This window comes from Manis javanica, chromosome 5, assembly GCF_040802235.1.
Source record: "Manis javanica isolate MJ-LG chromosome 5, MJ_LKY, whole genome shotgun sequence".
Taxonomy (NCBI): Eukaryota; Metazoa; Chordata; class Mammalia; order Pholidota; family Manidae; genus Manis; species Manis javanica.
In genome coordinates, this window is record NC_133160.1 from 72,361,102 (window position 1) to 72,378,143 (window position 17,042).

At 36.3% G+C, this 17,042-nt stretch overlaps 1 protein-coding gene across 1 annotated transcript in view; it reads left to right on the forward strand.

Annotated features, from left to right (window-relative positions):
* Positions 1-17,042, forward strand: part of PRDM5 (PR/SET domain 5) — a 218,960-nt gene that overhangs the window by 154,123 nt on the left and 47,795 nt on the right. The window contains 1 exon segment of the mRNA XM_073237106.1: positions 16,186-16,271. Coding sequence (XP_073093207.1) covers positions 16,186-16,271 — 86 coding nt within the window.

A 17,042-nucleotide genomic window follows, 5' to 3' on the forward strand; every position in this document is an offset into this window, starting at 1 on the left:
ATGGGTTTCTATTGTGAGTCCATGGCTGTGAAGACCACAGTGACTGTTAGTGTGATCTGAGGCTATTGGCTTGATCTACCCCATGGCACCAGCAGTTTTACCCATTACTTTTGTACCACTGGTGTAAAATCAACACGGGAAGAAGGTAAGAATCATGATAATATTATTATAAAAGTCGTTTTGACTTTGCATATCTTGTGAAAGAGTCTGGAATTCCCAAGGAGTACTGACCCTACTTGGGTAAATAATGCTCTAGATGGACCTCATAAGCAATTGTAAATGCCTAGGAAAATAGGAACATGAGAGAGAGTGTGTGTACATGTGTGTGTGTACATGTATGTATGTATGTTTTGGGGCCAGGTGAGGTGCAAGAGGCAGAGAGGTATGTGTTGGTTAGTGCAAATAAAGACCCAGCTGCCAGAGGCCATCCTCTTGAACTGGGACAATCCATCTTACCTGATCACTTGGACTGGCAGTGCTTCCAGCTGTAACCCAGGCTTTCTTTGTTAAGTTCTCAGGTTCTTCTGTCGCTCATGCTACTGAGATGTGTGGATGTCCATTGTCATTGGCTTTGCTGGAACCTGGGCTTTGAAAAGGCATTGATGAGTAGGAAGTTTATCAGTGGTGCCATTTCATAGATAGTTTGTTCCTGGGCTGATAATGTTATGGTTATGACTATACATAGAAAAACATCTAAAGCTTTTCAAATGTGGATGTATTTGTAGGTATATTGAAAAAGTTTCCTCTAAAATTGGCCTGCAGATTCTAAAAGATAATGATGCCAGTGTTCTTGTTTGCAGAGTCGAAGAATGAACTTAGCAAACAGTCAAGGTAGGAGAGCCAGGGCAGAGGCTTTTACTTAGAAATAAAGTGAGAGGAAAGAGCTCCTGGCTCCCTCCCGCCAGGAGGGGACAAGAAAGCCCAGGGTGGTGCATTGTCTAGGGGATTTATAGGCAGCTGAGGATTTTGAGGAATTGAGGGCTTAGGGTGTGGACTTGTACCACCTGCCCTGCCCTCAAGGTGGGCTGGGTTGTTGTCTGTTTGCTAGGGCTGTTTACAGTGAAGTCACGGGTTATGCTAAGATACCCTTGCGGAACACTCAAACATTCTAGGCCAAGTTGCTCCTGGCCTTTTGACCTTTAACTGATCTCAATGAAGATGTCTATATTCCTAGTCTGGTATCTTTACCCTAGAGAATTAGTGTGACATTGACTTTGCATAATGCTGAACACACAGTTTCAATAGGGACTTTACATTGTTACATTGCTTTGACTGTAAATATCTTGCCTTGCTTTTTCCGGAGGCCCTCACCCTACTCTGTCTATACCCACGGTCCCTGTCTCAGTAGGACCTTGCCAAAAGACTATCCTAGCAGTGAGATCTTTGCTGATATTTGACATTCTGCAGTCAAAGTTTAGAGACGTTGGAGTTATAATGAGACTAAATAACTTCCCCACCTATGTAGCTGCCCTGTTTAGTAGAAACATGTCTCAATGTGTTTCCTTCCTGCTCTACCTTCTCCACCATGGGAAGTGGCTCTGCGTAATGGGAAGAGCACAGCTGTGGAGATAGCTGACTTGGATTCAAATCCTGGCCCACACCACTTCTAGTTGTGTGCTTTTGAGCAAACTACTTAACCTCTCGGAGTCCGTTTTACCTTATAGGTCCTTTGTGAAGGATAAATTGATTCATGTCTATAAAATACTTAGTGCAGCTTCAGAGTAAATAGTCAGTTATTTGTCATAAGTATAATCTCTGAAATCCTTCTGTAGTATTGTCACTTAACACTGCTTTTCCAAAAGTTAAGTGAATTGTGTTCATTAACATTGGTTGGTGTGAATGGATGCAGATACCCAGTGCAGGGGAGAATTGTTTCCTGAATAACTAGTTTCATAGCTTATGTCTTGTTCACATCTCCCTCACAGCCTAGTTCTTTCAACAGGAAGACTTACATTCTTTAAATATAAACAGACTTTTTGTTATTTCATTTGTTTTGTTTTTTGCTTATAGTTACACTTCTCAGAGAAAACTCAGACTTTCATCAAGTAGAATGTCATTACGCCATGCTTAGCCATCTTCTTGAAAAGGGATTCCATGAAATTTGCTATGCTCATGGAATGTGTGTGTTCTTTATAAAAGAAGGTGAAAAGCCTTGATAAGGCTCACCCAGTCATGCTATTATCCTACTTAAAACCTTTCTGTGGTTTCCCCTTGTCTTGGGCAAAATGACTGTCCTTTGCCTATCTCAAGAGACTCATCAGCTCCCAACCCCTCTTGCAATTAAAATAGCAGGTTCATTTGCTGAGCTCCTTTCATTTCCCTCCAGTCTACAGTTAGATGTTATTTCTCCTGACCATGCCCTACCCCCTCCACATTAGGTTGGTGTGCTCTGTTTCGTACTTCTCTCAGCACAGCACCCTTCTGAGTCCTCTCACTTTTTTAGTAGTTTGTAGGTTTTCTGTTCCCTTAGAGCTGTACCCATATCTGATACCTTACTTGTTGACTACTCAGAGTACTGCCTGACATAGAAAGAACTTAGTAACTCCTTCCTGAATGAATTTTTTTTAAATCAACAGATTATAGCACCTGTGGGATAGTGGAAAGTATGCCAGCTTCATAGTGAGAAGTCCTGTATTCAAATCAATTTAATTGACCAAAAATCATTTTTCATGTAATAACTACAGACATCTGTGGAATTCACTTTGAGAGATGCTAATATCAAAGAATAAAATTGAGAACCGCCCCCCTCCCCCAGTCTTATCAACTGGGCTTACTCACAATATAAACTTAAGTTAGGTCTTTGCTTTCCTTCCATTTTCATCTTACTGCTTTGTCTGCAGTTGGTAGAAAGCAGATTGTATAACACATAACAGTTAACTTAGTTCAAGATCTAGCTCACCAATGCATATCAAATTACACACTTAAATGAAGGAATAAAGAGCAATATTTAGCCAACCAGCATTCAGACTTATGTGACTCCTGTTAGCTTGGAATTCCCTAGTTTGTAAAAAATTTCATTAGAATAAAGGTAGAAGAAATTGGTCCTGACAAATGCCCCACCATTGTGTTTGATGAGGTCAATTCTGTAGGAATTGGATTAATTACAATCATGTAGCATATTTCAGTCTCTTGTACCATGTACCCTCTTAACTAGTAAAGGTTTGGGAGCTCCTATTGTTTATTATATATTTGGATCTTCCATGACTTGTGATAGATTACATCCTGATAAACCCATCGTAAGTTGAATATGTTATAAGGAGAAAATGCATTTCATACACCTATCGAATACCATAGCTTAGCCTAGCCTATCTTAAATATGCTCAGAACACTCTTTAGCCTATAGTTGGGCAAAAATCATCTAACACAAAGCCTATTTTATAATAAAGTCTTGGGTATCTCATGTAATTTATTGAATACTGAGGTGGAAAAGAGAGTGGGTATATGAGTACAGAATGGCTGTAAATATGTCAGTTGTCTACCCTCATGATCGCGTGGCTGACTGGTTGCTGAGGCTCGCTGCCATTGCCCAGCATCATGAGAGTGTATCATAATGCATATCGCTAGCTCAGGAAAAGATCAAAATTCAAAATTTGAAGTACAGCTTCTACCGAATATGTATTGCTTTTGTACCAACATAAAGTAAAAAAAAATCACAGGTTGAACTATTGTAAGTTGGGGACTGCCTGTAAGTATCTCCTCTCAGGTATGACATACTTCCTTAATCTGGTCCATGAATAGATTCTAAGCTTAAGAGCAGGGCTTCAGGCTCAGGTTTTTAATCACCTTTGTTGGAAGAGGGAAGTTCTCTCAAATATTATCTAAGTTAACCCTTTCACAGCCAGTGTGCTAGGTTTCTAAAACCATTCTCATTTTCTAGATGATGAGGAAGCTGAGATTCAGAGAAGTAAATTATCTAATCAGTTAAGATAAGATCTAAATCTTTTTATTTCAAATTCTATTTGACATTTTTGATCTCTTCTTTTTTTGCTACACAGCTGTAACGATTACCACAGAATTACAAAAATTCTATAAAAAAACGAGGAGTGAAATTCTAACAGTTGTTTTATTTCAGTAGTGTGAAAGTTTTATGTTTTAGATCCAAATGAAAAATGTTTTGATTTTATTAACAGTCACCTGTTCAATAACTCCTGAGGCATCTTTAGAGTGTGCAGTAATAATAGAGAAAATGATTAAATTCTGTTTCATCAGATTCCTTTCTTGTAAAAATTGACTTTATATTTTACAGCAGTTTTAGGTTCACAGCAAAATTGAGGGAGTACAGATTTCTCCATCAACTGCTTCCCCCACTACATGCATAGCTTCCCCATCGTCAACAGCTGTCCCCTCAACCAGAGTGATAGTACATTTGTTTAAACTGATGAACAAATTATATTGACACATTGTAATTACCCCAAATCCATAGTTTACATTACAGTTCATTCTTGGTGCTGTACATTCTGTGGGTTTGGATAAATGTGTAATGACATGTATCTACCCTTATTGTTTCATTCAGAGTAGTTTCACTACCTTAAAAATCCTCTGTACTCTACCTATTCATCCTACAACCCTCTACCCTGGCAGCCACTGATCTTTTTATTTCTTCTGTAATTTTTTGTTTTCTAGAATACCATGTATTTGGATAGATTATGTTTTTTATTTCCAGGAAATGATTATTAATTGATAGTTGGACCTTTTAGTAAGGTGGATATAATTGGAATACACTGCAATGTGAGGAGATTTTTAAAGAGGTATAGTCTTTTCACTGTTTTCCCATTATTTTGAGTCAATTTCATTTGGGTTTCACAGTAATCAAACTGTGTAAAGTATATTTTGGGAAGTCAGTTCTCTTTTTTATAACATCATATAAACACTATGTTTTACAAAGAGGAAATATGACTCCAGTGATGTTTTTTTCCTTCCAGTTTGCCAATTGCAGTCTTTCATCATTTCCTATCTAGTGTAGTGACAGTATCACTTTGTGTAACATTTAAGGCAGTTTCCTTCATATTAATTTTCTTAGGACAGGTCTTATTTTATTGTCTTATGACTAATGGTCATTCTACAGGACAATGACAACTTAGCTATTAGATTTCCATCTGTCAGCACTAGAAGGAAGTCTTAGTATTTATATATCACCTATAATTTTTTGCTAATGGCTTTAAACATTTTTAGAAATTCCCCCAATGCCTTCACATTTTGATTGATTTTGTCCTTTACTGCCTTGATAACCAACCAGATGTATCTTTGCTTCACCTTCTTTCTTCTCTGTCTACTCTTCCCTCCTCTAGGTCTGTTACCACCTCTCTACTGCTAGGATGAAGTCTGACAAAACAGAGTTTTCCATTAACTTTGAAATGTTATTTTTCACAAACCTTGTATCTACCTTCTAAAATCCACTCATTCTTCTTAATTAGATTATTGTAATTAAGGCATGCATGAGAAATGTACACATCTGCATTTATAGATTATTAAAATATGATCATCTTCCCTTTTAAAATAATAAGGAATTTTAGTTAAGTCTCTTAACTGAACTAATGCCCAGTAAAATACAGTGAGGTCACACAATGTGTAGATACTTCTAGAACTAAACTAGGCTTAAACTTTTTCCAGTGTACCACATTGCTGGTATTTTTTAATCTCATTTTTTTTTAACATATCTCCTAACTCTTACTGCTACTCTTGGACTTACCTTAGAATTACATGTATTTCTTCCATAATGTTTGATGATACTATCTTTGTTGATTTATCAACCAATTGAGGATAATAGTCTCAACTTGGAAGCTTGAGGCTCTATAGTTTGTTTTTGATGGTCTGAGAACTTAACTCCAGTTATGGAGAGGCTTTCCTACCACACAATCAACTATCTATAATTCATTACTATTTAATGTCTGGTTCATATTTAGACTGAATCTTGGAGTCAGATTATAGGCTTTCAAACTTCAGTTTATTTATTTCCTCCCTGTATGTGAGCTTTAGTAAGTTGTTAACTTCTTCACAGCTTAATTTCCTCATCTAAGACTTGGGGGAAATAACAGTCCCAACTTCACGGCATTGCTGTGGGGAGTAAATGAAGGTGTGTGTGAGGCACTGCACAGGGCCCGGCATCATGTAATCATGCAGCAGTGTGAGCTCGTGCTGCCCACATTGCTGTGTGTTTTGTTTTTGTTATTCCTGCATGTGTTTATGGCACATACTCATATCCCCTTGCTATATGGTCTGACCCTCTGTTCTCAGTGTCATCTTCATCATCTTTTTCTAACCATTAGCCACAGTGTATTAGATCATGTGTAGAATATAGATGAGCGCTTGCTGTCAAGCAGGGCTGGTTCGGGGTGGGTGACGGTGCATGCACTGTGTGCGGCCGTCACTGCCACTGAAGGTGGTGCTCAGGTCTGCAGCTGGCAGGCAGGTCTGTAATTTATCATCCAGTTCCTACGCTAGGATGACGGAGATGGCACCCCATGGGGCAGCCGAAATAGTAGAGCACATTCTCTTGTTGGTTTATAGCTTCTTAGGGTCAGTGAGAGCTGAGGTTAATTCTGCAAGGGAATCCATGGACTGTGACATGAATTCCATCAGTTCGTAAATTATGACAGAAATTCTAGGAACTGCTTTTGGGGTTTTAAGGCTCTGGGCCAAAAGGTTAATTACTTGCCTATAGTTCCAACCAACTTTCCATGTTAACAGATACTGGCTGTGCTGGCCCTTCTGTTCCAGGCTTGCTTGCACACTGCTATTTGAATGTAGTAATAAATCATTGTGTTAGGAAATATTTAATTTTTTTTAGTAAATACCTGTGATCAGTTTAGAAATAAAGGATCAGTATAATTTGATTATACTTGGATTTTAGCCACTGTTTTTTTAACATTTCCTAAAGGAATTTATTCATTCTTTTAACAATATTAAAATTTAAAAAATAGTAGGTATAATTGTGAATAACTACAGGAGAGTATGATACTTATTAATAAACAAAAAGATGGTGAAAGTGATTATAAACACAGATGAAAACTTAAAGCATCTTTTTAACATTTTCAGAATTAAATAACCTTCATATGTTGAGAGGGAATTTATTTTGCTATGCTGATTTTCTAAGTGGTTAATTACTAACAGTAGGCCATATCAAATATTCTCTTAGCTGCAGATAATCTGAGTTAATAGAATAGTTGTATAACAGTGTAGAATCTGCATAAATGAGTAAAATAAATGAGCAAAATAAATGATTTTCTCAGCATCACACTTTGAGAGCCTCAGATTTTCCCTAAGAAGTCTTATTCATAGGTAAAGTCTCAAACTGCATGATTTTTTTTTCTCAGTATTATTATGACACATCAAATAATTGTTGATCACCAACCACATGAGTGGAATGTACTATTCCCACCACCCCTTTTTTCCTGCACTCAGCTCCTTCCAGTTTATTTTGGGTCAGTGACAAGCATATGTAGCAACTTGAGGAAGAGACATTCATTTTGACTTTCATTGGTGGTATGATTACCTATTTTTTGTCTTTTTCAAAAATATTAAAGGCTGTAGTTTTTAATGCAAAAATTATAGTGCTTATATCAAGGTTTGCCATAGGCTAGAATGTGAGGCACAGAGGGAAGAGAGAGGGAGTCATGTTTGTCTTGGAATATAGTTATGAACAGTCACCAAATGAGTTAATAACATAGCCACAGAAATGGATCATTTAAAATATACCATTATTGATGTAATTCCCTTTCTATTATTTATTCTTTCTTGTGTGTGATATACTAGGATCCAAAAATGGAAGTACCCTAGGCAACAGTTTTCATCAACTATCTCAGCAGTTTTATCTATTGGCAAATTATTAGATAATATAATGAATAGCTGCTTCTATTAAATTTGGGACACCAATATTTTCCTTTAGGAAAACTAAAGGAGATTTGATTTCCTCTGATACGTGCTTTCTGCTGCCATAGCTACCATTTACCCCCTAGGACCAACTTTTTCCTGTGTTGTTTTTCTGCAACTCTGAATTATACTTCAGGGCTGAGGAAGGTTTTATGCATCTCTAATTTGGGGGTAAAGAGAATAGTTTTCTGGGTTTCTTGCTTCTTAAAGTGACATGCTCTTGAGTCTTCCTTGTTGGCACTTTGAACAGGAAAGGCCCTCTGTGTGCAGGTACCTGAGGTTTAATTATTCATCCCTCTAGGACCACTGCTCACAAACTGTGCTCGTAAATACTGTGTTAAATAAAACTGCTGGTAGAAATTCCCAGAAATGGGAAACTACTCGGTAAATGGATTAATGATTTTCCCACCAGAGTCTGACTCCCTAACAACAAAACCAAATCAATAATTACCTTACCTTACTTTATTTGCCTACCTTGAAGTGTCCCTTATCATAGCAGTGTGGAGAGCTCTTGTAGGAGTTTTTCTCTGTAAGTCAGAACCTTTAAATCTTTGCCAGTGTCTGGATTGCTCAGATGTTTCTGCTGTTTGCAAAATAGCCCCCTTTGCTTCTGTCAGTACTCACACCAAGGATCTCATGAAGGCATGCTCCCTTCAGACAAATCACATGGAATGGGCGTCATTTGTATCCCGGGTTGGCTGAAGCCAGAACATCCTGAGTAGGGAATCTTTTCTTTCTCAAGTAATTATATTCTAAATTTTTCCTTAATTCTTGTCCTTTTTATTCTGCATCTCATATTCTATTTTGTTTATATTGACAAAACTCGGTTTATGTTTTGCCTTCAACCCATACATAGGCTGACTCCTAGTTATTTGAGACCAGAAAGAGTGAGCACATGGCTATCCTGTGTTTCTGCTTCACAATGAACTTCACCTCATATTATTTGACATCTCTTGAGAAATGAGAATGAGACACCATAACTTTTAAGATTCTTAAGTAAAAAGATGAAGTGTTTACTTTTGTAACTTCATCCATAAAACCTTGCATTGAAGAAAAACTTGATTTGTTTTGATTCAGGTGGCAAAAGTATTTTGACAACTAACGGTCCCCTCATTCAGGCACTTTTTGATTTTTATATTTTACTGCCCACTTCCTTCCTATAGTAAACTCCTTAAACTTTTAAATGTACAGTATCTATAAATATTCAAGGAGTAAATGTCAAATTCAGATTTTTGTCACCTTTCTTTCAAAGATGGTGTCCTTGGGTTTAATTTCCTTAAATTGAGTGAGATTCTGAATGATCTGATTAATAGGAGCATTTCAGTAACAGTGTGGGGTTCAGTGAGGTCAGTGGTTTCATGGCTGTTTTTGCTGCAGGAAAAAAAGTATTTAGATTCATAGAAAAGTGCCAAGAATGAATTTGAGCTCTCCCATTCGTCAGTGTAGCATTTCACTTCTCTCTGTTGTATACTTCGAATTTGTTAGATACTCCATAAACTGAGGTGATAGGAATGGTGGGACTGGAAAAGTGATTCAGTCGTGCTTGCACAATTATATTTTTGGAGTTAATTTTCATTTAGAATGATTTACTTTGGTATTTTGAACAATTCCCTTAGTCTACAAAAGCAAAATAAGCCAGTTCCATGATATTTGTGAAAAACAAATGTAAAGTTCTTCTGAAGAATTAAAGTACATATATTTTAAAAGTCAAACATATGTAAATGTAACCATCTTAGAATATTTTTCATGAAACACACACTTTTTGAGATTTGCTTTTTCATTCAAAAGTTGGCATCTCCAAAACTGACTTGCGTTAGAAAATTAAAAAAGTAAAACTATGACTGCAGTGTCTAACAGTATTTAATTTTATTATTTAAACATTATTTAATTTGGATTTATTGAAAGTAAGAGTTTGACTTTAGTCTGTCTTGTATTATATTTTCTGTGTGTGTACATCTTTTCAGAAAAGTATGAAAGAATGTTCTCTGAAATCTACACAGGTTTTAAAAATACGGTAACCAACAAAATAAAAGTTAAAATTATTAAAATGCTTTCTGAAAATAATCTATTTTTATTTTAATTAAAATATCTTAAAATGTTTACATTATATATTAAGCTTTACTGCTTGTTTAAAAATCTCTTAAAGCATAAGGCCCATTGACTGTACACTTTTCTTTTTAATTGTGGTAAAATATACATAACATAAAATTTATCATTTTAATCATTTTATATACTTTTTAATCTTCAAGGTTGGTTATGGTCATTATTAAATCTGTTGATTTAATGTGTTTAGTAGCACGAAATAAAATTTGATCTCTGTGCCCTCTGATAGAGTAGTCAAATCAATTTCTTAAATCCAGGGTCTACTTTAAGAATATGATGATACCTAATTTACAAATACCAAGGTTTGCAAGATTTTTTTTTTATTACTTCCATGTTATGTAAACATATATTTGGGGGAAAGATTTGTGTCAAGATGTTGGGTATTGATGTGGTTATGCAGCAATAGATGGATAGCCTGTGATTTGGTGGCTTTACAGTCCTTTTATTGTGAAGATGCGTGCTAACCTGCACTTCCTTCACAAAATTTAAGATTCTAATATCAGTATGTTAATCCTTTGCTGAGAGCTAGAGTTCTTCTGATGCCTTTAGTTAAAATTACATTGCATAAAATAATAATATCAATTAATCCTAATCCTAATGGCATATATTAAACTAGAATCTGATTTTTTCTATTGTTTTTAACCATATTTGCCAGTGGATGGCTGTTGTCATAATGCATATTCTTTGTCAAAGAATCAAGGTAACTTGTTTGGGGACCAGGCTAGACTCTGGGAAGGTGTCCAGTGTGGCATCCTGATGTCCTCTTTCATTACCTCTAGCTGCCTGTGGAAGGCCATCTCCAATTTTCTGGAGCTCTTTTCTGAATATCCCCACGCCCCCACAACTTCCAAATACTTTTAAGCTACTTCCATCTCAGGTGCACCAGCAGCGAGAGTTTGGAAACACTTATTTGAAGCCCAGTAAGCTAAAATAATTTTAATTCAAAGAGAAGGAGTTATTTTAAAAAGAGTGCTTGAGTAATATTAAATTGGCATCAAGAAGCTACTCTGTTTGGTTCTTTTGCCTTTACTAAATGACCTTGGTTCAGTCCTCCTCCCTGCTCCCACAGAGGTCTTTCTTAAATCTTATTTCCTTGCTTTATTTTCTTCATGTAATTTATCAGTATCTGAAGTTATCTTGTGTTTTTTCTTTAACTTTTTCTTGTCTTTCTCATTACACTAGTAAAATTGAAGAGACAGTGATTTTGTGAATCTGTTCGCAACTGCATTCTCAAAGCCCAGGACAGTATCTAGAAGATGGTATGTGCTAAAAAATATCTGTTTAATGAATGAATAAATTAGCTTCATGGAGTATCCATTGTGTGGTACCTTTTAAAATCAACTTAAAATCAACCTTTTACAGTTGCCCTCATGTTTCTGTTTCTTCTTGATGTATTTGAAGAAAATGCAAGTAGATTTTAATGTTACTCAGTGTCAGAGCATAATTTAAAGAAAGAAGCTGGTGGAAAGAACTCGTCTATTTTACTTAGTTAAGTAAAAGATATTTGCTGTTACATACACATCAATATTGTTTGTGCTACCGTGTTCATTAAACCTGACTATTGGTAGCTAAACCTCTAGTGTAGCATGCAATATCTGCCAATATTGTATTTCCGTTGAAAGTGATTAGCTATATGTATTTCTCAAGGCACAGTTTAACATTATGTCAGTATTTGCATTGGGACCTTTGAAATGTAACACACATTCCTAACCTGCCCCCTACATTTTCCTGATGAGCTTTGATAACTAAAAGAATGCCTGAATCTACCAGTCAGAAAGGTCTGGTTAATGTTAACAGTTATTGCTAGAAGCAGAGTTTTTGTCAATAATTTCATAAAGTCTAAGCCAATCTACACAGAGTACTAGCCATATTGTTAATTTATGTATTGGCCTGAGAGTTCAAGGTTAAGGGTTTCAATTTTGATTCCACTGTTTAATAGCTGTGTCATCTTAAGCAGATTACTTTTTCAAATTTTCTTTCCTGTATTTCCTTATTTGTAAAGTAGGGATGCAAATACCTAAATCATAATGTTGTTGCAGAATTAAAATTGCTAATGTACTTTAAGTATTCTGAACAGTAGAAAAGAGGCTCTCTGTGTTTCAGCTATTGTTACTATTATTTCCATTTAGATTGGTTCTTAGCTACATTTTTAAAACTAATTTTCAGGTTAGTCAGAATTTGAACATTATGTTTAGCCTAAGCAAAGTGAAGGCAGTATCAAATCTACCAGAGATATTAAAAAATAGTATTATTTGGATTTACATCATATTGTACATCAGAACCTATGTACTGGCAGTGTTCAAATGAGAAAGAAAGACCTATATTTTTAGATTTAACTCAAAGTGAAAGTTCCTCTTCACACCAGGATAATTTTATGTGTAGACAAAAATATTTCCTGGAGACATATAATAATAATTTGAAATAAAGAAGGACAGTATCATAGTCATAATATGAAAGACCAACAGCTTGCTTTTAATATGCAAAACAGGCAAATGACTTTAATAATTATTTACTTGTTGACATGTATAGGTAACCTTCAGCTTCAGATTGCGTGGGATAGCACATGGCCATGTCCTCAGAGTCTCAGAAAGGCAGGATATCCCTGAACATGCTCCAACCAAAAGGGTAGAGAGGGTAGCAGTTTAATGTAGAGTCTAGGCTGATTTGCAAACTATATTTTGGTTTTCAAATAAAATCTTTTTCAAAGCCACTTAGCAAGTGACATCCTTTTACACTGGAGTTATATTCTGGGATAGGAGAATAAATGAGTGGAATTGAACTTACCCAGGTTTTCCAAACCTCTCAGCTCAGGATCACCAGATCTCAGGATTGGAGTGCAAATGGGATAGGAATTCAGCCAGCTAGAGGTGCAAGTTTCTCTTCTGAGCAGTCTCCGTAGGCCTTGGGGGCAGCAGATAGATACCAGTGATAATAATTGTCACCATATAAGTACGGTGATTATATTAGTTTGCTGGGATTGCCGGAACAAAGACCACAAACTGGGCAGCTTTAACAACAAAAATTTGTTGTCTAACAGTTCTGGAGGCTTGTAATCTGAGATCAAGGTGTTGGCAAGCCCAGCTTCCTCTGAAGGCATGAGGGAAGGATCTGTTCCAGACCTTTCCCTGGCTTCGTTTATTTCCTTGCCTTGTGGCAGCATAGCTCCATTTTTCACATGGCATTCTCCCTGGGTGTCTCTGTCTTCACTTCGCCATCTTACAGGGACATCAGTCATATTGCATTAGGGCGCCACACTGTTCAAATAATATTTGCAACAATGCAATTTCCAAATAAGGTCACATTCTGATGTACAGGGGGTTATGACTTCAACATAGGAATTTGGGGGGAACACAATTCAATCCATAATAGGTGACCATATATTCTTATTGTCCTAATTGAGAAACTTGTGGAAGTGAAAGGGAGTACTCTTAATAATTGCTCTGGGATAACCCACATAAACACTCTGCCTTGGGCAAACGTGAACATATATATGGTCACTACCCATGAGACAGGTACAAGTTACTCCATTTTCAGAGGCTGGGTGAGGTTGAATTTCTCAGAATTAGAGCTAGAAAGAGTGAATGGTATTCAAACTCAGATCAATCAGATTCTATAAAAGGAGAAAATCTATGCTTTTAAAAGAAGTTAACATTTCCACATCTTTAGAGGAAATTTCTGTATTACAGCACTAAATAAGATAGGGAATGAATTTGTTGTGCTCCATTCCCTAAAAATCCTTTGTATTCTTTTTAACTCTATCTTGCTTAATCAATTTTAACTATTATGAAAGAAAAATAAAAACCTAATAAATTATATTAGGTTTAATTAACATATAATTTACCTGATGACTACAAGCCTTTGATTTTTATTTGCTGGTTATTCTATTAGTATTTGGAAAGCAAGACCACCCATAAAGCTCTGTGATACAAAGAGAATAGTCATTGAATATTAAATTACTTTAGGCTCGCTAGAAAAGTTCTGAAATAATTTTTTGTAAGTGTAAAGCACTTTACTATTTTTATCATGCTTTAGCCATAATCTAGATTTGATTTGTTGATTGATTTGTTAATAAAAGGAAACATTTTAGCATTCTTTGTGATTCATCACTAAAGTAAAATAAACTTACTTTGAAAATCTAAAAAATTACCTTGCCCTTTTATTCTTTATGAAGAAGAAAATAAAAAAGTTACCTGGAATTCTATGACACAGGAGTTACCACTGTTACCTTGAGCATTTGGCTGTTTTCTTCTAGTCCCTCTTCTTTGTGTGTTTACAGTAAAGGCTCAGTGGTTAAGAAATCGATAAATGATAGTTCTGCTACTCCTTCTAGTGCTGCTCATGCTGTTACCACTACTACTTCTTCAGTATTATTTTCACTTTTGTCATCGTTGTCATGGAAAACAATTCTAGAAATACCAGAGAAATTAAGTCAACATGACTTAAAGACTCCATGTAGAGAGTAAACACGGAGTATTTTTTATGGCTACTGGGTTTCTTATTTGGTAACTGGATGACTGTGGTGTAACTAAGCAAGACAGCATACACAGATTCAGAGGATAAAGAACATGAGTTCAGAATGCTGAATTTGAGTTGTTTGTGAGATATTCAAATGAAGATCCTTGGTGGACATGGTTCTTTTAAGACCGGGCTTCAGCAGAGAGATCTGGAATTAAGATAAGCACATATTATCAGATGGAGTTTAAAATAAAATTATATTTTCATAGTTATTCAAATAAAATGGACTCTAAGCCTTTATTCTTCTGACTGTGAAAAGCCACACATCTTTCTAGAGTCATGACTATAAAGTCGAGAATTCCAGGCTGACTTACCTCGTACAAAGATTGATTTCATCTCATCCAAGAAGTTCACAAGTCTGGATAGTTCATTAGAGGTTTGTTCCTGTTTGTGCTGCCATTGTTATTCTTAGTTGTTTATGTTACGAGGTGTTTTTTCCCCCCGTTTTGGGTGGTTGTCATCACAGTGTCCAGTTCAAAGGGTGGGTCCTGGGTTCTCCTCAAGGAGAGGCTGGTAAAATGCTGCTGTCCTGGGGGCTCTGCTGCAGTGACTTCCACACGGTATTGCTGCTAAAAACAAACAGTTCCTAGAACAGAGCAAGGCCCTATGTGTCACATGGGCCTCAAAACCGAGGAATAGCTGTCCTTTTTGTGAGCAGTGTCAGGGACAGAAGATGTCAGGGACGGATGACGGAAAGTGGTGACTGGATTGAGCACAGGGAGCTCATTGTTGACCTGATAAGGGAGCTGGAGTAATGCTGGTGACGCCTGGATTGAAGGAAAATGAGAATCCCCTCAGACATGAGAGAGTAGAGGACCAGCATACACTGCTTGTCAGAAGGCTTTTCCTTGAGCAGGAGTGAAGAGACAGGTAGAAGTTTTACATTTGCTGAAGGCAAATATGTAATGGTATTGATATTTGATTGCAGTTAGGGTCTAGCATCCTGCCATGCAAGTGCATTGTTAAGTGAAAGAATGAAGAATAATTGAATTACTGATTTTGAGTTACTGTCCATTCTAAATAGACTTTGACCAGAGGGGAGCATCAGATTCCTCCTGGTGATAAAATTTTGTCTTGTTTTTGTTTTTTTTAATGTGTACATGTTTGCTTGCTTGTTTAAAAAAATTGGTTTGGCTGTTTTCTAAATAATAACCTTTGGATGAGAGGTACTTGGTTATATCAGCATGTATGGATCAATTATTATTTAGTTTACCTATGGTTCTGTTTAATATGTACTGATTTTATGAAATTCTTTTAAAATTCATCACCCTGAGATAGAATATGAAATCTTTTTTTTAAACAAAGAATCAAAAACCAGTTAAATAAAGATCCCACCACCACCACCATAATGAGTAGTACAGTGACAAATTGATAAAATGAAATCTTTTTAGCAAATTCTTAAAACTAGGAGATTTTCTTTGGTCTCAAGTATTAAAAGGAATATGCAGCAAACCTGCTGCTGGAGAAGGTAGTTTGTTTCTGAGTACTGAAAGTGCTCTGGGCTCAGCCCTCTCTGCAGGAGGGCATGGTGGCTGTCCACTGACTCGCCCTTGGTGTGTCAGCTTTGCTGTGCCTGCAGCTTCTTCTTGGCAGTGCACAGGCATCTGTGGTGACCAGGATCTGAGCATGGGAGTGGTGGGAGAGTGCTTGCTTTATTACTGTATATTTTTCTGACCCAGAGGCTTCCTGTATTTGTAGGTGAGCGCCCCTATCAATGCCCTTACTGTGAAAAAGGATTCAGTAAAAACGATGGACTGAAGATGCACATTCGTACTCACACCAGGGTAAGATTATATTCTGTCTCGTTAATATTGATTATAAAATGCACACTTATTTTTTTAAAAAGATATTTAACTTTACATGAGGAAATAAAGGTAATATATCTGAAATTATATATTTAGGCTTATGATGAACATTTGGGGATAACTTTTTTTTAAAAAAAGACAAAACAATTAGAGAAACAAAAAATCCAAACTCACCCAAAGGATCTCATTCTTTGAATTGTGTGAGTCAGTTTTTAGGAGTAAATAGTAGTTATAAATGATAAACAGCCAACTAAATAGATTATAACATTTTAATACAAAAAATATAAAGATGCTATCTTGCATAATACTTGTCAGAAATAGGAATATTCTTGAATAGAGGTGAGTCTTGAAGCACGTGACCATTAATTAATACGTAAGAGCAAGCTTATTTTCAAGAAAGGTGTTGAAGATAATGTGAATTATTGGGGCAGGCAGAAAACCAGGAAGGATAGCTCGCTGCTTCCCAGGGTGCCGGTGGGGCTGTCTTTCACTCTTTCTCTGGCGGTGCCCTTTGTTCTTCTGCTGCCAACACCTCTCATTGGACTATTGTCCTTCTGTTAGATATGTTTTTTCCAGATCCAAGCATCTGCTTCACATGTAAAAAAAATCTGTGAGCAGTTCAGCCTTCAGCTACATTTCTTAGCTTACTGTTCACTTTAGGCATGATTATACACTTCATATAAACTTTCCACTTGGAAATTTTGTTTTTTAAATAGCTTTTCTTGATTTTGCTCAATCCATCTTTTTGCT